The sequence below is a fragment of the Myiozetetes cayanensis genome, unplaced genomic scaffold (genome assembly GCF_022539395.1).
Source record: "Myiozetetes cayanensis isolate MyiCay16 unplaced genomic scaffold, myiCay2020 scf5-8, whole genome shotgun sequence".
NCBI lineage: Eukaryota > Metazoa > Chordata > Aves > Passeriformes > Tyrannidae > Myiozetetes > Myiozetetes cayanensis.
In genome coordinates, this window is record NW_026087742.1 from 1 (window position 1) to 20,817 (window position 20,817).

Sequence of the window (20,817 nt, forward strand, 5' to 3'; positions counted from 1 at the left end):
GAGCAGGGAAATGGCCTGAGGCTGAGGCAGGGGAGATTCAGGTCAGCTGCTGGAGATGTGTTTTTTGGGTGCTCAGGCACTGGCATAGGTTGCCCAGGTGGAGTCAGCAGCCCGGGAGGTGTTTCAGAGGCGCCTGGATCTGGCGATGAGTGACAGGGTTTAGTGGTTTAGGGGTTCCCGGGGCGGTGCTGGACTCGGACAGTTGGACTGGATGGAATCGTGGAACGTGCTGAGGTGGGAGGGTCCCCTCGGGACCGTGGAGTCCAGCTCCTGATTTTCATGCACCAATAAAGGAACTGAATCTGGATCAAATGATTTGGCTCCAAAAAATCTTCTGCCCCTAGTCTACACTGCAAAGTCAAACAAAAAAGACCATGCAAAATACAGGCCTGTGTTCTCCCCAGAGGGAAGGCAGGCAGTTACAAAGACGGGCAATAAATCAAAGCTCAGAGCATATGTTCATGGTCACCACACTTGTATGACACACAAAACCAGTCCTCTGTTCATTCCCCGTGTAGAACTCTCATCAAGAACTCCAAACTTTTCTGTGTGTATTTGTATACATATATATATATATGTATATTTGTGTGTATCTGTCTAAGATTCTGTATCTTTGGATGCAATATTTGCATGCTATTGTTCTGTGGCAACAAGTGGACTTAAAAGATTCCAACACTTGATGAGATGACCTTTCTGCTTATGGGTTATATTTTTTAAAGAAGGCAACAATAAAAGAACTATTTAGCCAAATATAAGTTAAGACATTAATCAGAGCAAATGTTTTGATTTTTATTTACAATTGTACAAGTCGTTCAACTCTTTGCATCCTCAAAAGAGAGGTTTGAAAATTCTCCCTCAGAAATAAGCAAAAATATTTTCGGAGGCTGTTCCTTCCAAGCCTTTCAGAGTTTCCAATAGGTATTCACCATTCTTGAAATGCAAAGCCTGAACAATGAAACAGGGGTTAAACTGGAATTCTTGTTGCCAGCACTGATCTGGACAGAAGTTCTTAGAGAGTGTAGCAAAGCCAGCAACAGAAATAACCTTTGGCTCTCTAGCACAGCTCTGCATTCATTGGTCATGGCAACAAAAGTTGGCTTTTAAACCCATCTGCTAAGGAAACCTTTGCAGAAATGTGAGCTTCTAATGCTACTTTTCTTAAGAAGTTAGGAGGCCTTAATACAGTGTACACAGATGAGAGCCTGAAAGAGGAGAGAGCCCAGTTCCTGATGATGGGTGGAGATGAGGAATCAGGTATGCTGAGCAGGCTTCGAGCTTTGTGAATTTTACAAGTCCCTCAGGTTTTCCTAAGTGACTATTTTCAAATCTGTGGTAGAAGAAACATTCGTTGCTGTTTGATCAGCTTTCCAGACTAACTCTTTCGGCCTCAGTAGCCAATTGCAACCTGCCCCGGGAAGTTCAGAAACGGCACCATTCATTAAATACACTGTTGTGTCCCAGAGATCCCACAGAGATTCAGCTCCAGTGCTAAACCCCACAGAGTGTCAACTGCCATAATAGCTGCTTTTTGACTTGGATGAGAGTCTCTCTTGTTTTCTTTGGTGTAGCTGGCACATCTGGAGCAAGGGGTCTGGGCCAAAGTACCTCGTTACCAGGGGCCCGTACAGATAATGTTACAACAGTAGCCATGTCTCTAATTAAGGAAGGCAGTTAGATATAGGAATTGATTGTCAGAGGTTTGTAAGAATGCGGTGAAACCTTTTACTTTCCTTTGGCATCTCACACAATCAAGACTAAACCATGTATTCTAGATTACGTCTTGAAAGAAATTTCCAGTTAGCAAGAAGTTTAATGGGTTAGTTTGCCATCAGTGTTTTGATTATGTTTTGCTGAATCTAAGTTCATAAGGAATTGCTAAGGGTTTTTTCCTTCCTTCCCTCCACCCCCAAATTTCATGTGATGAGACAGCTATAGAAGAGTTTTTCATAACTTTTAGTTATGTTTCTCTTGTGGAGCTGTAGGCGTTACTGAGAATGGGCTGGAGTGTCGCGGGTCAAGGCGGGACACGACACAAATCCTTATGGATCCAGAGGCTGGAACACTTTATTGCGCGATGTCTGCTACTTTTATACACTTTTTAGGCTACACATGTCAACTCTCCACTGGTTCTCACATACATAAATATTCTTCCATTGGCCACTAACGGTGTTATATAACTCTGCTTACTGTGCATGTCACGAAACACATTTTGCTGTGCTCAGCACATTTTACCGGAAAACCATATTGTTACAACTTCCGGGTCCGGGCGTAATTCTCCCCTGAACAAAGGTTCCTACTTAGCTTTAACTCTTCCCGAATCCCCCAGGCCAGCTGGGGGAGAACCACCACACTGGAGTAATGCAATGAATATTTTCATTCCTAGAAGACATCGTGACAGCCCATCAGGAGAAAAAATTGCTCAAGAAAGAAAACACAAACCCAACCAAAATGATACTCAACCATCTCAAGTCCAGTTGGGGAGAGCATGGTGAGAGAAGCTGATGACCCTAATGAGTCCTTGTATTTCCAAGTGGTTCATACTTCCTCCTCAAGTTGCTCCATTCCTGTTAAACTTCCCTCTGTTAATAACAGAGTGTTGTAGTGCCCTGCTCTGGAAAGCTCATGGAAAATCTCCTGTAGCAACAGATGCCAAAGGAGAGTCCTTCAAGATTTTTAAGGCTGAGAGTTTGCCAGGTGGCTTGGGCTAAAACACAGTCCTCCTTGCAAAAAAGGAAAGTGAATCATAAAAACTGGGAAAATTTTTAGTTCCTTCAAGGAACAAAATATCTCCTGAGCTTTGGAAAGCAGGTATGCCAGCACCTGTGTATTCCCATCTGGAAACTCCCGCTGTAGCAGGATTGATGACTGATAACCCTGTTCTCCCCGCGCTGGGCAGGTGTTGGTGGGGTGTTGTATTGCAGCTGGAAACAGCCACGGCTGTCTGTGGCTTTACAGAGAGCAAAACATTAGACAGTAGCTCCCCTCCAGAAAGCAGCCTATTCTTACAGACTTCACGGCTTTGATGGCAATCATGGCTAGAGCTGGTCAAGCGTGTTGTGTGCTAAATGTTTTATGTTTGACCCAAGGAAATGTCTGTGCCCTTGAACACATTCTCAGTTTTCATCGGGTTAGTCTGGAAGGTCCCCTGAAGGGAATGTCTGGTGTAATGAAATCTCTTCTCTATCTGAAAACTAGGGAAAAAACTGCTGTGTTTTGGCTTGCAGGGCAGTGGACTGGTTTTCCTTGGCAAGCATCCTTTTCCTGCTCCTGTTTGCCCCATGGATGGTGGATTACTTCTTCACCATGTCCTGTGAGCAGTGCCAGTACTCTCTGACTGATCCCCTCAGGGACTTGCTCCCAGGGAACATATGTCTGCCTGACATCTGGAACAAGACACCTATGCTGACCAAGCGGGCTACTGGCATCTATTGCCTTTGGATGGCTTTCCAGGTACATGATTGAGTTCTGAACTGATGAAGGGTCTGGTTTTTCACAGCTCTTGGATGAATCCTTTTGCACCAAGGGTAGTGGAATGTAGCCCTGGCCTTTCCTCTTTGGTGTTTCTCACTTTGCATGGCTTTGGAATCCAAGTGAAGCTTATGGACTGGAAAAAGAGGCGTGTAGGGAATATACACCAGTATCCCTTGTGTGATGTAATCCTTGATGAAGTTACTCTAGAAAAACAATACTCATTTGTTTTAAATTCATACCCAAGAAAGCACTGCAGAAGGGCTGATATTTTCTAGAGACAGGCAGCCAAAAGAAGGCTGTCAAATGAAATAGGACTTCTATGTGTGAAATACCTTCAAGCTTACCAAACCACTCCATTTTTTTTTCCAAGTTGGAAAATACTTCTAACAGAGATGAATCTCAAAATAAAAGGATAAGGACCTGAATCTAGTTACCAATTGTCCTACCCCCTGAGAAAACTGAGCCTCATAAAGCCTAATGGTTACAGCAGAGCCTAAGGTAACCTTCAGAAAAGTGAGGTCATTTCAGGAGCACTTGCTTGAACTTCTGTATATTAATAAAAAGCTGTATGAATGTAGTGTCGCTAAACAGTCCATTTTTTCTTCCTATTTTAGGTGTAGTGAATAAATATGAACTCAGTGGACTTCAGGGCTGGATCATTACTCACATGCTTTGGTTTGCATGACTTCCACTTCTTCTGCCCCACCATCCTTTTTGACACCTGGATTCCTCTGCTGTGGTGTGCCAATATCCTGCGATCTCCACTTTCCACATTTGCAATGATGAAAGGCTCCTTCTTCCCTACCAATGTCAAAGACTGGTATGTGACTTTGAGTAGTGAGAGAATAGTGGTTCTTAAATAGTTAAATGAAGACTTGACCTATAACTTGAATGACTGGCACAAATATATAAGCTAAGATTTGACTGTGGTTCTTTGCTTCATTAGCACCATCCTCCGTGTTTCATACATGTGATGGCAGCGGCAGCGTCACAGATACCTCCATCCTATAAACAGAGTTATAGTTAGACTGTTCAAAAGTGTAAACAAAGAGTAAAGTAGGACACTTGTGAACTTCTGAAATTTATCTCTATTAATGTAATGCTTGGGTGGGGTCAGTTTGTGTTGTCTTGCACAACCTTACGTGGGTTTATGATTCTTCTTGTCACTACATCAAAGTAATCTGAAATGTCTAGTCAGAATAGTACTTGCCTGTACTTGTATGTAACTGTGTAGTTTTCTATTTTTTCCTGCTTTCCACCAAACAAAAGAAGTTCCAGCCTTGGCACTCCATGCACACATGGAGCTTCCCAGTCCCAAACTGAGCCCCTCTCAGTCCCAAACTGGGCCCCTCCCAGTCCAAACTGGGACCATCCCAGTCCCAAACTGGGATCACCAAACTGGGATCACCAAACTGGGCCCCTCTCAGTCCCAAACTGGGCCCCTCCCAGACCAAACTGGGACTATCCCAGTCCCAAACTGGGATCACCAAACTGGGCCCCTCCCAGTGCCAAACTGGGCCCCTCCCAGTGCCAAACTGGGACCCTCTCAGTCCATACTGGGATCACCAAACTGGGCCCCTCCCAGTGCCAAACTGGGCCCCTCCCAGTGCCAAACTGGGCCCCTCCCAGTGCCAAACTGGGCCCCTCCCAGTGCCAAACTGGGCCCCTCCCAGTCCCAAACTGGGCCCCTCCCAGTCCCAAACTGGGATCCCCAAACTGGGCCCCTCCCAGTGCCAAACTGGGCCCCTCTCAGTCCATACTGGGACCATCCCAGCCCAAACTGGGACCACCAAACTGGGCCCCTCCCAGTCCCAAACTGGGATCTTCCCAGTCCCAACTGGGCCCCTTCCAGTCCCAAAGTGGGCCCTCCGCGCTCGGTGGGCGTGGCCAATGCAGATTTATGCGAATGACCCTACCGGTACCATCGAGTCGCGGCCTCCGGCGAGGCCGGAGTGGCCCGGGGGGGCGTGGCCTGATAGAGCGGAAGTGACGGCGCTTTGCGGAAGTGTCGTCACGCTCGGCGCGGAGCGGCGGGAGATTCGAACGGCGGCGACTTTGGGGACTCCGGGAGTGACGTCACTGCGGCGAATTTGGGAGCTCCGGGAGTGACGTCACGGCGGTGAAGCCGGGGGTCTCCGGGGAGTGACGTCATCGCGGGGGTCTCGCCATGGCCCGCCCCAAACGCCCCCGGCGGCGCCGCCCCCTGGCCCCCGCCCTCCCCCATCGCCCCCGCGGAGAAGAGTGCGGAGTGAGTGGGGGAGGAGACACCAAAACCCGTAAAACCACCCCAAAACCCCCTAGAGACCCCAAAACCCCTAGAGACCCCCCCAAACCCCTAGAGACCCTGACCCTAGGACCCCAAACCCCCTAGAGACCCAAAAAAACCCCCAAACCCCCTAGAGACTCCCAAAACCCCTTAGAGACCCTGAAAACCCCCAAACCCCCTATGGACCCCAAAACCCCCCCTAGAGACCCTAAAAACCCCCAACCCCCCAAAACCCCCTAGAGACCCCAAAACCACCCCAAAACCCCCTTAGAGACCCTGAAAACCCCCAAACCCCCTAGAGACCCCAAAACCCCCTATAGACCCCCAAAACCCCTCTAGAGACCCCCAAAACCTCCCCAACCCCTCCAGAGACCCCAAAACCCCCTGAGAGACCCCAAAATCCCCAAAAACACCCCAAAGCCCCCTAGAGACCCCAAAAACCCCCCAAACTCCCCCTATCGACCCCCAAACCCCTTTACAGACTCCAAAACCCTCAGAAACACCAAAACCCCTATGGACCCCCAAAACCCTCCCATGGACCCCAAAAATCCCCAACCCCCCATAGACCCCCTATAGACCCTACAGACCCCATCCCCCCATGACCCCAAACCCCCCATGGACCCCAAAAATCCCCAAAAAACCCCAAAACCCCTCCATGGACCCCAAAAATCCCCCAAAAAACCCCAAACCCCCCATGGACCCCAAAAACCTCTCGAGCGACCCTTTATAGACCCCCCTACAGACCCCCCTGTCCCTACAGACCCCATAAATCCCCTACAGACCCCCCTGTCCCTACAGACCCCATAAATCCCCTACATTCCCCCTGTCCCTACAGACCCCATAAATCCCCTACAGACCCCCCTGTGCCTCCCAAACCCTACAGGTCCCCCCCAGAACCCCAAAACCCCACAAATCCCCTACAAATCCCCCCAGGGCTCCGTCCGGGCCAGCGGGCGCTGAAGGAGATCCGGAGGTACCAGAGCACCACCCGCCTCTTGCTCAGACCTGCACCTTTTTCACGCCTGGTGAGACCCTAAAAAAACTCTAAATATATCCTAAAACCTCAAACTGACCCCAAACCCACCAAAAACCCACCCCAAACTGACCCCAAACCCACCCCAAACTGACCCCAAACCCAGCCCAGAGCAGCCCCCGCCTCCTGCTCAGCCCTGCCCCCTTTCTCCAGGCTGGGGAGACCCCAAAAATGACCCTAAAACTGACCCTAAATCCTCAAACTGACCCCAAAACCCACCCTGGGACCCCAAAAAACATCCTGGGACCCCCAAACTGATCCCAAACCCACCCTGGGACCCCCAAACTGACCCCAAATCCCCCCTGGGACCGCCAAAGCTCCTCTGGGACCCCCAAACACACCCTGGGACCCCCAAACTGACCCCAAAATGTCCCCGGGGTGTCCCCAGTGTCCCCCCAATGTCCCCAATGATGTCCCCATGTCCCTGTGACCCCAGGGGTATCCCTGTGACCCCTGAGGTGTCCCTGTGACCCCAGTGGTGTCCCCAGTGTCCCCCCAATGTCCCCAATGACCCCTGAGGTGTCCCCAATGTCCCTGTGACCCCAGGGGTGTCCCCAATGATGTCCCTGTGACCCCAATGATGTCCCTGTGTCCCCAGGGGTGTCCCCAATGTCCCCAGGTTGGTGAGCTCTGCCTCCTCTTCACCTGGGGGGTCGTCCCTGTGACCCCAATGATGTCCCCAAGTTCCAAAGTGTCCCCCCAATGTCCCCAATGTCCCTGTGACCCCTGAGGTGACCCCTGGGATGTCCACAATGTCCCCACAATGTCTCCAATGATGTCCCCAGTGTCCCCAGGGGTGTCCCCCATGATGTCCCTGTGTCCCCAGGGGTGTCCCTGTGACCCTGCGACCCCTGAGGTGACCCCAGGGGTGTCCCCAAATGTCCCCAGGTGCGTGAGCTTTGCCTCCTCTTCACCCGGGGGGTCGATTATCGGTGGCAGCGCCTGGCACTGCTGGCCCTGCAGGAGGTGATGGGGGGGGAAATTTGGGGGGGTTTGGGGGAGCCCTAGGGGTGTTTGGGGGCCCTAGGGTGTTTGGGGGTCCCACTGGGTTTGGGGGTCCCAGGAGGGTTTGGGAGGACACGGGGAGGCTTGGGGGGTTGGGGGATCCCAGGGGCTTTGGGGGAGTTTGAGTGGGACGAGGAGGGGTTGGGGACCTGGGGAGTCCCACGGGGGGTTTGGGGGGGTCTCAGGGGTTTGGGGGGTTTGGGAGGGACAAGGGGGTTGGGGGGGGCTGGGGGTCCCAAGGGTTTATGGGAGTCCCAAGGGGTTCTGGGGGTCCCAGGGGTTTGTGGGGACCTGGGGGGCGTTTGGGGGGGTTGGGGGGTCCCAAGGGGGACTTGGGGGATGGGGGGAAGGTTTGGGGGGTCTTTGGGGGACAGGGTGGGACAGGGGAGGTTTGGGGGATCCCAAAGGGGCTTTTGGGGGGCCTGAGGGGGATTAGGGGGACAGAGGGGGTTTGGGGGCTGGGGGGTCTTCGGGGCTGGGGGGTTTTGGGGGCTGAGGGGTTCCTGGGGGGCTGGGGCGGGACTGGGGCTCCCTGAAGTGTTTTTGGGGTGTTTTTGGTCCCCTGATGGTTTTTGGGGTGTTTGGGGGTGTTTTTGGGGTTTTGGAGCTCCCCCTGAGTGTTTTTGGGGGTGTTTTTTGGCTATTTTGGGGTCCCCTGATCACTTTTGGGGGGTGTTTTTGGGTGTTGGGGTTTTGGGGAGCTTGGGGTGTTTGGGGGAGTTTTGGAGGTCCCCTTGATGGTTTTTGGGGTGTTTGGGTGTTTTGGGATATTTTAGGGGTGTTTTTTGGGTCCCCTTATGATTTTTTGGGGTTTTTTTTTGTATTTTGGGGTCCCATGATCATTTTTGGGGTGTTTTTTGGGTAGTTTTGGGGTGTTTCTGGGGTCCAGGAGGCCAAATCTTTCCTGGTGAGACTCCTGGAGGACTCGGGGGGGGGTGTTCGGATCTCTGGTTGGTTTTGGGGTATTTTAGGGGTGGTTTTTGGGTATTTTGGGGTCCCCTGATCATTTTTTGGGGTGTTTTTTGGGTTCAGGCAGCCAAGGCATTCCTGGTGAGGCTCCTGGAAGACGCTGGGGGGGTTTGGGGTGTTTTGGTTCTTTGGGGTGTTTTGGGGTATTTGGGTTTTTTTTTTGGTTTTGGGGTCCCTCTGTTCATTTTTGGGGTGTTTTTTGGGTTCAGGCAGCCGAGGTGTTCCTGGTGAGACTCCTGGAGGACTCGGGGGGCGTTTTGGGGTGTTTGGGATGTTCAGGGGTTTTTGGGGGTATTTTAGGGGTATTTTTTGGGTATTTTGGGATCCCCTGTTGATTTTTTGGGTCCAGGCAGCCGAGGCGTTCCTGGTGAGGATCCTGGAAGACGCCTACCTGTGCTCCCTGCACGCCAGGAGGGTCACGCTGTTCCCCAAGGACCTGCAGCTCGTGCGGCGCCTGCGGGGGCCCGAGTGGGGGGGGGTCTGATTGGGGGACCCCCCCCCACTGGGACCTCCAAAATGGGACCCCCAAATGGTGGGACCCCCCAAATGGGACCTCCCCAAAATGGGATCCCCAAATGGGACCCCCCAAATGGACACCACAAATGGGACCACCCAAAGGGAACCCCAAAATGGAACCCCCGCATTGGGACCCCCTAAACAGGACCCCAAAAAGGAACCCCCCAAATGGGACCTCCCCCATTGGGACCCCCAAATGGAACCCCCAAAATGGAACCCGCCAAATGGAACCCCCCAAATCAGACCCCTAAATGGAACCCCCAAATGGGACCCCCCAAATGGAACCCCTAAATGGGACCCCCTCAAAATGGGTCCCTTAAATGGACCCCCCAAATTGGACCCCTCAATGGGACCCCTCCAAATGGAACCCTAAAATGGGACCTCCCCCATTGGGACCCCCAAAATGGAACCCACCAAATGGGACCCCCCAAATCAGACCCCTAAATGGAACCCCCAAATGGGACGCCTCCCAAAATGGGACCCCCAAATGGAACCCCCAAATGGGACCCCCTCAAAATGGGACCCCCCTCAAATGGGACCCCCCTCAAATGGAACCCCCAAATGGGACCCCCCCCAAAATGGAACCCCCAAATGGGACCCCCCCCAAAATGGGACCCCCCTCAAATGGAACCCCCAAATGAGACCCCCCCCAAAATGGAACCCCCAAATTTGGGGACCCCCTCCCAGGTTGGGACCCCCCTCCCAGTTTGGGACCCTCCACCTCCCAGTTTAGGACCCTCCACCTCCCAGTTTGGGGACACCCCCTGCCAGTTTGGATTCCCCCCCTCCCAGTTTGGGGACCCCCCATCCCGATTTGGGGACACTCCCCCCCCAATAAAGATTTTGAACCCACTGGAGACCAGTATAAACCAGTACAGCCCAGTATAACCCACTGGAGACCAGTATAACCCAGTACAACCCAGTGTGGACAAGTATAACCCAGTACAGCCCAGTGGGGACCAGTATAACCCAGTCATGACCAGTATAACCCACTGGAGACGAGTAAAACCTCCTGGAGGCCAGTATAAACCAGTACAGCCCAGTATAACCCAGTACAGACCAGTATAACCCAGTACAGACCAGTATAACCCAGTACAGCTCACTGGGGACCAGTATAAACCAGTACAGTCCAGTATAACCCAGTACAGCTCACTGGAGACCAGTATAACCCAGTACAACCCAGTGGGGACAAGTATAACCCAGTATAGCCCAGTGGGGACCAGTATAACCCAGTACAGTCCAGTATAACCAGTACAGCTCACTGGAGACCAGTAAAACCCAGTACAGCCCAGTATAACCTCCTGGAGACCAGTATAAACCAGTACAGCCTGGTATAGCCCACTATGGGACCAGTATGACCCAGTACAGACCAGTATAACCCAGTACAGCCCACTGGGGACCAGTATAACCCAGTACAGCCCAGTGGAGAACAATATAAGCCAGTACAGCCCAGTATAACCCAGTACAGACCAGTGGGGACCAGTATAAACCAGCACAGAGCAGTATAACCCAGTACAGCCCAGTATAACCCACTGTCAGACCAGTATAAAGGTGCCAGAAAAAAAGCCCTTAGCCTCCAACTCTCCTGTGCAGTCGGTGAGCCACCCTTGGCACTCCATGCACAAATGGAGCTTCCTGCGCTGGCACCTTTTGTCTTTGAGGAATCTTCATTCTTAGTCCATCCGGGGACCCAGACAGGCCATTTCAGCGCGGGCCTTTGGACACCAAACCAATGACGTTCCGGGCAGGAAATAAAGGCAATGGTTGGGAACGGTGCTGTCTGCACCTGACCCCCCCCAAATGACCCCAAATAACCCCAAAATCACCCCTAAATGACCCCAAATCCACCCCTGGACCCCCAATATGACCCAAAATCACCCCAAAATCACTCCAGGACCCCCAAATGATCCCAGATCCACCAGGACCCCCAAAATCCATCTCGGGACCCCCAAAATGACCCCGAATCCACCCCGGGACCCCCAAAATCTACCCTGGGACCTCCAATATGACCCCAAATCACCCCAAAATCACTCCGGGGCCCCCAAAAAGATCCCAAATCCACCCCGGGACCCCCAAAATCCTGGTTTGGATGTTATAATCCACTATGGGGAAGATAATTCTACCGGTCCTTTAACTCTCGATGCATGAGTCCAGCCTTTTTCAGCAGTACGAATTGCTGTATCTGTGGTAAGAAGAACAACAAAGGGCCCTTCCCAACAAGGGGTTAATGAGGATTCTTTCCAGGTCTTTATTAATACCTGATCTCCAGGTTGAATTCTATGTATTGCTATATCTAAAGGAGGTCTCTGAGCTACTAATCCTTTTTTTCTTAACTCCTGTCTTCTCTTCATTAATTCAATTACATATTCTCTTAGAAAAGTATCCTCTATTTTTGGATGTTCTAGAGGGCTACCAAAATCATATGGCATCCCATATATCATTTCGAATGGTGAGATTCCTGTATCAGTACGCGGTTGGGTCCGAATATGCAATAGAGCTAATGGTAATCTATGATAGTTACAATACCGTATCTCGGAATTATTTCTTCTAATAAGATCTTAATTACTGTTTTGGCCGTACATCGTGCTACAGGAAAAGCTTCTACAAAATGAGTAAGATGGTCTACTAATACTAATAAGTAACAGTACCTCCCTACTTTGGGTAATTCAGTAAAGTCTGCTTGTATTTTCTCAAAGGGTCTTTTAGCTATCTCTCGGCCTCCTTGAATCCTCTCTCTCAGTTGCCTTTTGTTCACTTTTTGGCAAGTTAGGCATCCCTCTAGAATTCTTTTTGCAATTCCATATGCCCCAACACAAACATATTTATTTTCGAATTGATCTATTAAAGCTTGTGTTCCCCAATGTGTTTGTTCATGTAATTTAGCCATAATCCTTTGAGCAAGGCCCTTAGGGAGTATTTCTCGACCATCTGATAACATCCATTTATTATTTTCTTCTTTCGCCCCTACTTGTTGTAATTTTTCTTTTTCTTGGTTGCTAAAGCTTTTAGGGAGATTTAAATTTTCGGGGTTTGAGTTATTTAATACTAATAAAGTTGCTCTTTTTGCTTCTTCATCTGCTAGATTATTTCCCCTAACTGTGGCTTTGAATCCTTTTTGGTGACCTTTTACATGTACTACAGCAACTTTTTCCGGCTTCCTCAAAGCTTTTAATGTTTCTTTTATTAGAGTATCATGAATTAATCCCTTTCCCTGTGTATTAATTAGTCCCCGTTCTTCCCAAATTTTTCCTCAGGATTTTGAATATCAACTTCAAATGGTTTTATATTTAGTTTTCCCACAGAGTCTGGAGTATACCAGACTTCAGGGTTTATCTTTTCCATATCTTCAACTGTAAGGGTATATAACTTAACTTGTAACCCATGTTCTTTTGCTTCCAAGCCTATTCCTAATTCAATCATTAAATCTCTTCCCAATAAATTATATTCTGCTTCAGGGACTAACAAGAATGATCCTACAACATACTTCTTAGGAGTCTCTATTTCTACATTTTTAATAAGGGGTACCTTAAATGGTTCTCCTTTTGCCCCTATAACTTGTACTGAATCTGAGGATTCTACACAGCCCCAAGGTACCTTCTGAACAGTCGATCTCTCTGCTCCAGAGTCTACTAAGAACTCAATCTCTTGTTGCTGGGGACCTAATTTTAGTTTTATCAAGGGCTCTGTATTTGTCCTGGTCCCCAGCAAATAGAGCCCCTGACACCCCTAATCCTCTTGAAATACTTGCTCATCCTGCATACACTTCCTGCAATGTCTTTTTATATGTCCTTTCTTGTGGCAGTAATAGCATTCTGCTTCTGTCTGACTTGTCTGTTTCTGATTATTTGGGATTGCTCGTTTGTCAGACCCACGAGGGGTCCCACGTCTCTGCTTGTAATCCTCTTTTCGTCCCTCCCTCACTGTTGTCATAAAAATCCTTGCCTGTTTCCTCTGACTTTCCTCATCCCTTCGTACATATACCTTCTGAGCCTCTCTCAATAATTCATCTAACCCTCGCTCTTGCCAATCCTCAATTTTTTCCAACTTCTTTCTAATATCTTCCCATGATTTTGCTACAAACTGTGTTTTGAGTAAAGCTTGCCCTATTGGAGTATCGGGGTCTAGACCGGAATAGAGCTGTAAGCTCTTTCTTAACCTTTCCAACAAATCAGTAGGGATCTCATCCTTTTTTTGTTGTTCTCTAAATGCCTTATTAATATTCTGCCCCCTAGGGACTGCTTCCCTAATGCCCTGCACTATGATTGCTCGTAAATCAGACATATGATTCCTATGGGCTGGGTCCTGGTTATCCCAGTTGGGCCTCTGAAGGGGCCACTTTATGTCTGCAGCTGGTCCTTGTTGATACCTTTGGTTCCAGTTTCTCATCCCTGCCCTTCTGATCATTTCCCGCTCCTCAGCTGTAAATAATATTCCTAATATTGCTTGCATTTCATCCCATGTGTATATATTAGGACCCAAAAATTGATCAAACCTCTCAGCTACACCTAGGGGGTCTTCTAATAAATTCCCCATTTCCTTTTTAAATTCTCTAACATCCCCTGAATTTAAGGGGACCGACACGAATCCTATCCCTTGTTGGCGTCCTCCCATGGCAATCTCCCTTAAAGGGTATAGCCACATCTGCTCAGTAACCGGGAGTGTGGATGGAGAAGAGAGTTCTGGTACCGCGGCAGGGGAGGGGAAGCCGTCTAGCGGCGGGGCAGAAGGCATGGCTGATAGTTCCCGCGCGGCGGCAGGGGTGGGACAAGACAGCAAGTCCCCCGCCTCAGCAGAGGGGGCGGGGTAATGGGAAGATTCCCGCGCGGCGGCAGGGGCGGGACAAGACGGCAAGTTTCCAAACAGGGTTCTAGTGTCTGACCTAATCCATATGCTAGCGTATTCGCTCTCTTCTGCACAGAAGGGTTCCTTACTATTAACATAGATGTTCAGAACCTGACACATCCAATCCTCAAATGCACCATAGACTGGCCAATATAAATAGTCTCGCCTTATCTGCTTTCCTCCCCAGACTTCCGTACAATAATGTACCATTTTCTCCCTTGACTTCCCTCCTCCAGAGGAGTAATCATTCCAGTATCTTATCATTATTCCCAAGGGACTATTCAGGGGTATTTCAGGCAATTCCACCTCAGAATTACCCATGGGAGCAAAAATTCTACTCATTATTTGTCCCATCTTCCGGAGTGCCTACACACACACACACACACACACACACACACTTCACTCGCTTTCCCTCTTTCGTGGCCCGGTCTCTCGCTGGATACGGGGAACCCACTACCAGAAGGTCCGCACTCGCTTTGTCCCGACGGATGTCTCAGTTATTCGCACTCCGGGACCCCCTCCCAAACCGAAAGGGGGATCCGCAAAATACTTACCTCTCCCTGGGTAAGTCTTCGTTCAGCTCCTAGCCAAACGGTCCCTTCCCCAACCGGACGGCACCCACTATTATACTTACTACTCCTGAGTAAGCCTTCGCACGACTTAAGTCGAGCGGCCCCACCCGGTTGCAAGCCGGGCGGGTTCCTTAATCACTTGCTCTCTCCCCGAGCAAGTCTTCGGAGTTCATGCACGAAAATTACGGGGAACTGCAGTAGTTTATTTGCTTAATTGCCTTCAAAATTTCGTTTGAATATTTGGAATCTGTGCTGCAGGAGTCCCCCCTGAGCCGTCCAACAGGGACGGGGGCGCCCTCTCAGAGAGAGAGAATCCCACCACACAGGGATCCAAATCCGAGTCACGGCACCAAATTGTTATAGTCAAATGATCAGATATAATTTTTTTTTTTAAATATATTGTAGAAATTTATTGAAGGCAAATAAGCAAAACAGCGCGCTGGAAGACCCGGGGAAACTCCTGTTCCGCCAACGGTCTTCCCGCCAAAAACGTGTAATGATCTTTTATATGTGCCACTATTCCCTCCCCTTTAGGCGGCGCCTGGATGCCGGGTGGCAGGTCCCAGATGGAGGTGGTCCTCAGATGGCAGCGGCTGCTCTCGGAGCGGGGCGAGTGGCTCCTCCCTCGGGCCGGCTCCTCCCTCGGGCAGCTTGCTGCCACGGCTGCTCTGCCGCTCGGCTGTGACAGGCTGTGCCGGGGGTTGTACCGCTCGGCTATGCCCCTTTTATCCATATCTTTATAGGCACATTTAAAGCTTACATTCAGAACTTGTTTAACATAGTAAGATATAGCTTTCCATAGTAACATAACATTGTGGTTTGACATTTGTAATTCAAACTAACCACTAACACTAACATTGCAAAGATAATTTGATTAGCAAATTATTTATCTTTGCCTTTATTAACTATTTCAGGTTTCCTTTCGCGGGCTTCCCCGATATTGGTCCTTGCTTTCGCGGGCTCCATCTCACCACCTGAGCTCAGCCAATGTTTTGGTTAGACCAATGTTTTGGTTAGACCATAGTCCTTAGTGTCTGCCACCTGGAAATTTCCAGAGGGGGTAAGTCCTTTCCTTTGGTTCTTTGCTGTTTCATTCTATTCTGCTTCCCTATAAGTCTGCTCAGAACAAACACTTATAAAATGAGAAGACATAACATAGAAATTCATAGCAAATTATACCTATTGCTCCTTATTACCTATTACAGGCACAGCATTGTGGCTTGATACCTGCAATTCAAACCAACCACTAGCATTACAAATATAATTTGATTAGCAAATTATCCACCTTTGCTTTTATTAACTATTACAGCCCTGATACCTGTGTTGTATCTCTTAGACCAAATATTTGACTAGCATTATCTTTACATTTACAATGAAATAATGAACAGAAGGGATAAAGCTTTCAGAAAAAATTCTTCCCTATGAGGGTGGGGAGGCCCTGGCACAGATTGCCCAGAGAAGCTGTGGCTGCCCCATCCCTGGAAATGTCCAAGGCCAGGGTGGAAGGGGCTTCGAGCCACCTGGTCTAGTGGAATGTGTCCCTGCCCATGGCAGGGGGGTTGGAACTTGGTGATCGTTAAGATCTTTTCCAACCCAAACTATTCTGTGATTCTGTGAGAAAATTTCCCACCAAACTTCATTGCTGCTGCCCTTCACTTTGCTTTCTTCTCCTTCAAGATTTTGTTGACGTGAATTGTTCAGATGTTATTAATTTAGGAATACATTCTTTTGTCAGCCGCTAGGAAAGCAGAAATTGTGAAATCTTAGAAGTCCTGAACACAGGCACCCTCTAGGAAGTGTTAAATGTATAAAACTTAAATATATATTTACTTTAGTGTACAATTCACGTAGTTAAAATCGGCTTTCCAGTTTGAAATGAGCACCTGCTCTGTGATGTTAACATATTGTTTCTCTGCAAGGTATCAATGGGAAAGAAAAGCCTGGAAAACAACCACAGAGAATTGTGCCTGATGGCTTCTGAAGCTGTTTTGTGACCAATAGAGATTAGACTTTAATCAATAAATCTGTCTCTATTTTCACTGCAAGATGAAAAAAGTTTGCAGTGCCAAAGCTGAAAGGCACATTTTTTTCCCCCCATTCAATAATTTTTTTTTTTTCTCTTCGTGCTCACTGGTGACAGAGCAGGAGTTTTGTAGGGATGCAATACATTTCATAAATTGGTTCCCATCAGAGATATGGTTGACTCCTGGACAGCAATCTGGATACACTGGAGGAAGCGCTTAATAAACATGGGTGTGGCAGCAAGAAAAGAATAAACACAATTGCTGAATCGTTTTGTTTCAGTCTGTGGAGGGAAATGAGCCAAAAGAACTCCAGGTAGCAGCTAGGATCTGGCTTGTAAGAACTGCTGAGAGACCACACTATTTGTCAGACTGCCAAGGAAATAAGGAAAAAAAAATCTCATGCAGTGTATATTGCTTTTTGGATTGAAGCACAGTTTTGAGGCCATACATATGGCAAACTAGCTTACTTTGTGGGAATACACTATGGTCTTTCTGTGAATTGCTCAGGCTTATGGGTCATCCCCTTGATCTTCCCTCTTTTGTGAGAGGCCAAAATTTTTTAAAAGAAATACATCCTACAAAGACAAAGAAGCAAAGTGCAGAAACTTCTCCTGGGAAAGGATGAACACAAAATGCAGGAGTAGGGTGGCTGTATCCCATGCCTGTGGTCAACATGAGGTGGCAGAAAGGCAAAGTTTTCTGCTCCTGAGGTTATGTAAATCTCTGAAGAATGTGGCTGCTTGTTTTGCCAGAGATCATCCTAAAGATGCAGATGTTCTTTAAGTAGAGGCAGTAAAACTGATTGCTTTACTTTCAGAATTGGTGCTGCAGAACATAAGTAAAGGGATTAAGGGATGAAATTAATTCAGTGATTGTTCTGTCCAGGGCAGAGTGATGAAAGGGAAAGGATCCCCGATTTAGAGGATCTGGAAAAAAGGAATGCAAAGAGTGTGTGGTTTTTCTTTGTTATACATGACACTTTTTCAACCCAAATATCTGATTGTACAAAAACGTGCAGCACTTTAATGAAAAATAACAGTTGTTCTGTAATGAGAAAAAAAGGCAGACCATTTAAGTTATATTTGATTTCTAGAGTTTTGATCTCTCATCAGCTGTGTATGGTTTTCAGAGTGTTGATTTTAAGATATGCTGACCCCTCAGTTGCTAGTGAAGCCAACTGGATGACAAATATTTTACATTTCTTATAGTGGTTTCTGAATTCACGTTATTTCCCAATTTCGCTTTAGAGTTTAAGATTACAAATCTGAGATTTAACTTTACTACTATTGGGAATGATTGAGGGGTTCAAAAAGAGGACTAACTTCAGATCCATGGCTGGAGAGCTCTCAGAACAGAGAATTGCTTTGGAAAACATGTTCAAAACTGTATGTTCAACGCACTAAAGCAGTTTAGAGTTGAGCTAGGCTTCCCAATGCATCAGAACCAAGACCAAATTCCTGGGCTCAGTCTGGATCCAGGTGATGTGATGAGCCCACTGCAGGTGGGGACTGTGCATCTATAACGCTTGGATTTTTGATTTCCTTCGCAGCAGGCTTTGTCTGATGTCAGGAATGCTCCCTATGATGATATGAGACTTCCACAGAGAGTGAGATATTAAGAAAATATAAGAAACAATAAGTCCAAACCCATAATTTCAAAAGAAATTTGTACTTGGACCACAAAAAAATTATGTCCTGTAAAAGCAAAAAGAAAAACATTCAGGATTTTTTTTTTAAACTGTGTAACTAAATATTTATCAGAAATATATGATGTGCTTACTCAAATATGGAGTCATAATGCTCAGTGTCTGCTTTTCTCCCACTTCATCCCGTTAGGAAATGTGAAGATATCTCATTCTGGGAACTTGATTTGTCATTTGCATTAATATAAGCAGGACAAACTGTCCTTAATTCTGACATTAATTTTGCAAGGCACCATGATATAAATGGTAAATTCTCTGCACCAAGTCTGTTACCATAGGAAAGCAAAATACTGCCTATTCCTGTGCTGTGATGTTGCATTTACACTCTCATAGACACAGTTCTAGTTAATCTGCTTTCTGTGATTTACTGGTTGTTTATCAGAAGTGAGTGTCTCCTAGGAGACTCTTATTAATGTTTTTTTTCTTTACGTTTCACCCTCTGATTAGGAGAATAAAAAGTGATATGCCAGTTAAACCCACACTACCCATTGTACTTAGCATCTCTTCTCACTGCAGCTGATTTACAGGTTGGTGAGTCCTGGTGTGCTGAGGTGTTTCAGCTCCATATGTTTAAAGTGGCCTTTAGGTGTGATCAGGTTTCCTGCAAAATTCCAGCCTCTGAAATGTCTCTTCATCCTTGGCATTTTTCTGTTTTCTGTAATTAGCGTTGTCAATTTGCTTTGCTTTGTGATCTGTGGTGGAGAGGGGTCTGTAGTTCCAGACTGCAATTAGCAGAAGCAATGTTTTATTTTGCTTGATTTATAAGAAGGCATCTCATTTTTTTGATACCAGATGGTTTATTCACCTTTGTTTCTTTTCTTTCCCTGTTTGTTTGTAAACTGTTCCAGTGAGCTTATGCACCCTGTGCTGGGTTTTGTCCTGGAAAGATAAGCATTGCAAACTCTTCATGGGCTGCAGAGAAGGGATAATTTCAAAGAAATATTTTACTGATAGCAAAGAGAAAATGCTTTGTGTTTAAACACAAGAACCAATCAAAGACTCACCCAGCACAAGCAAAGTATATTACCTTGTCTTTATTCTTCTGTAAAGATGGATCTTTTTAGAATTTATTACTGACAAATGCCTAGGAGATTAACCTGTTTTCTTAATGGCAATTTATAATGATATTTTAATCTTCTCTGTGTAATGCTCCCTTGCCCAGAGGAAGTGAAAACAGCTCTAGCATGAAGAAACCCCGTTGCTGTGGGTGACAGTGAGTTGCCCTCACTGATATTCCCGCTAGTCAGTGGAAGTGTTTACCATTTCCCACTGCAGGAATCCCTCCTGAAGACTCCATATGTCTGGGCCAGACAGTTTCTGGAAATATGCCACAGCCAAGGACAGAGGAGTCCTGCTTACATTTTCAGTATGCTTAGGCAAGACTCCTCAAGGTGTATTTATGGCATCAGTTTTGTGAAGGTGTGGAATGTGTCAATGCACCCAAGACCTTTCTATTTTTTAGTAAAGCTGGTTTAGCAGGGGCAGTCAAAGGAGCATTCAGCATGTTTTGGAAATCCATGGAGCAGTTTTTTCAGCACCAGTGTTCTTGCTACAGCCGGGGGTAATAAAACAGCAGGGTGCCAAAAGCTGAATGAAAACAGCAACTGATTGACTCTTTCTCTGCTAAAGACTCCCGACTTCTGGAGGGAGTGACATGCATATGTAGCTTGGCCATTCTGCAAAGCCTGTCTTTGCCATATTTCTGGAGCAGGAGTTCTAAGCACTCCCTTTTCCAGCTGGGAAATACATTTACAAAGCAATTTACTTACTTGTTTTTAATGGACTCTTTTGACTTCCTTGAGGTCAGTACACAAAATTTCTGCAGTAGCGTGACCTGATCTAACCACAGATGCCTTCTGAGATCTTGGAGGATAACCTCAGCACCCAGAACATCCTCTCTTTCCCTGTTCCATGTCTCCTGCTTAGTGAGGATAACAGCTACTGGTTTCAGCTAAGGATAATAACTTCTAAAACATGGCTGTCTTCAAAGTATCTGGAAACAATGCGAATGACCAGAATTAGAGGAGAAGGAAGCATGTAAGTGTTGTTATTCTTCTATGGTTGAGGAAAAATTTTGGAAATGAGTTAGCACTAATGAATGTGCAGGTAGCTGGATGTGCAGAAATGTGGTAACATTATTTATCACACAGCCTGCAGTGTAGTTTGCTTTTTATTTCATATGCTGCTACTGTTGGACCTGTGCTTGCGTGGGGAAAGAATTGGATCCAAAGGCTCTTGGGTTTTTTATGATATGTAATTTAATCAGTGGTCTGATACTTTGATATATGTAGGTTGGGTGAGACTAGGGAACTTAACCAAACTAGGTTAGGAACTCATATTATTGCCACCTGGAATAAATTCTCATTAGAGTTATGGTTTATTTTCCCTTTTCCATTCAAATGATAATGATTAAAAGT

General features: G+C 47.3%; 2 protein-coding genes and 1 long non-coding RNA gene across 4 annotated transcripts in view; all 3 read left to right on the forward strand.

Moving 5' to 3' along the window:
- The first annotated feature begins 670 nt into the window (after positions 1-670).
- Positions 671-4,275, forward strand: LOC126649538 (uncharacterized). Its single transcript, XR_007631068.1, has 3 exons — positions 671-2,488; positions 3,225-3,450; positions 4,086-4,275. It is a non-coding gene; the product is annotated as an uncharacterized LOC126649538 (long non-coding RNA).
- Positions 4,276-5,638: 1,363 nt separating this feature from the next.
- On the forward strand, positions 5,639-9,712 carry CENPA (centromere protein A). The gene is made up of 4 exons (XM_050334095.1): positions 5,639-5,712; positions 6,621-6,762; positions 7,659-7,736; positions 9,094-9,712. Exons 1-4 carry the CDS (start codon positions 5,639-5,641, stop codon positions 9,226-9,228), a joined length of 429 nt encoding a protein of 142 aa, XP_050190052.1. The 3' UTR covers positions 9,229-9,712.
- Positions 9,713-10,514: 802 nt separating this feature from the next.
- The window catches only part of GABRR3 (gamma-aminobutyric acid type A receptor subunit rho3), a 37,879-nt gene continuing 27,576 nt past the window's right edge, over positions 10,515-20,817 (forward strand). Inside the window, exons 1-2 of one of the 2 annotated variants that reach the window (XM_050333568.1) lie at positions 10,515-11,033; positions 15,589-15,734. The gene's annotated coding sequence lies outside the window, so the exon portion shown is untranslated. Of the gene's footprint in view, positions 11,034-15,588; positions 15,735-20,425; positions 20,438-20,817 lie in introns of those variants that run through there. The other variant, XM_050333567.1, reaches the window with a different exon arrangement.

Coding starts and splice junctions, on each gene's coding strand:
- CENPA (XM_050334095.1), top strand. CDS start 5,639: ATGGCCCGCCCCAAACGCCCCCGGCGGCGCCGCCCCCTGGCCCCCGCC. Junction 5,713..6,620: donor CATCGCCCCCGCGGAGAAGA/GTGCGGAGTGAG, acceptor CAAACCCTACAG/GTCCCCCCCAGAACCCCAAA. Junction 6,763..7,658: donor CTGCACCTTTTTCACGCCTG/GTGAGACCCTAA, acceptor AAATGTCCCCAG/GTGCGTGAGCTTTGCCTCCT.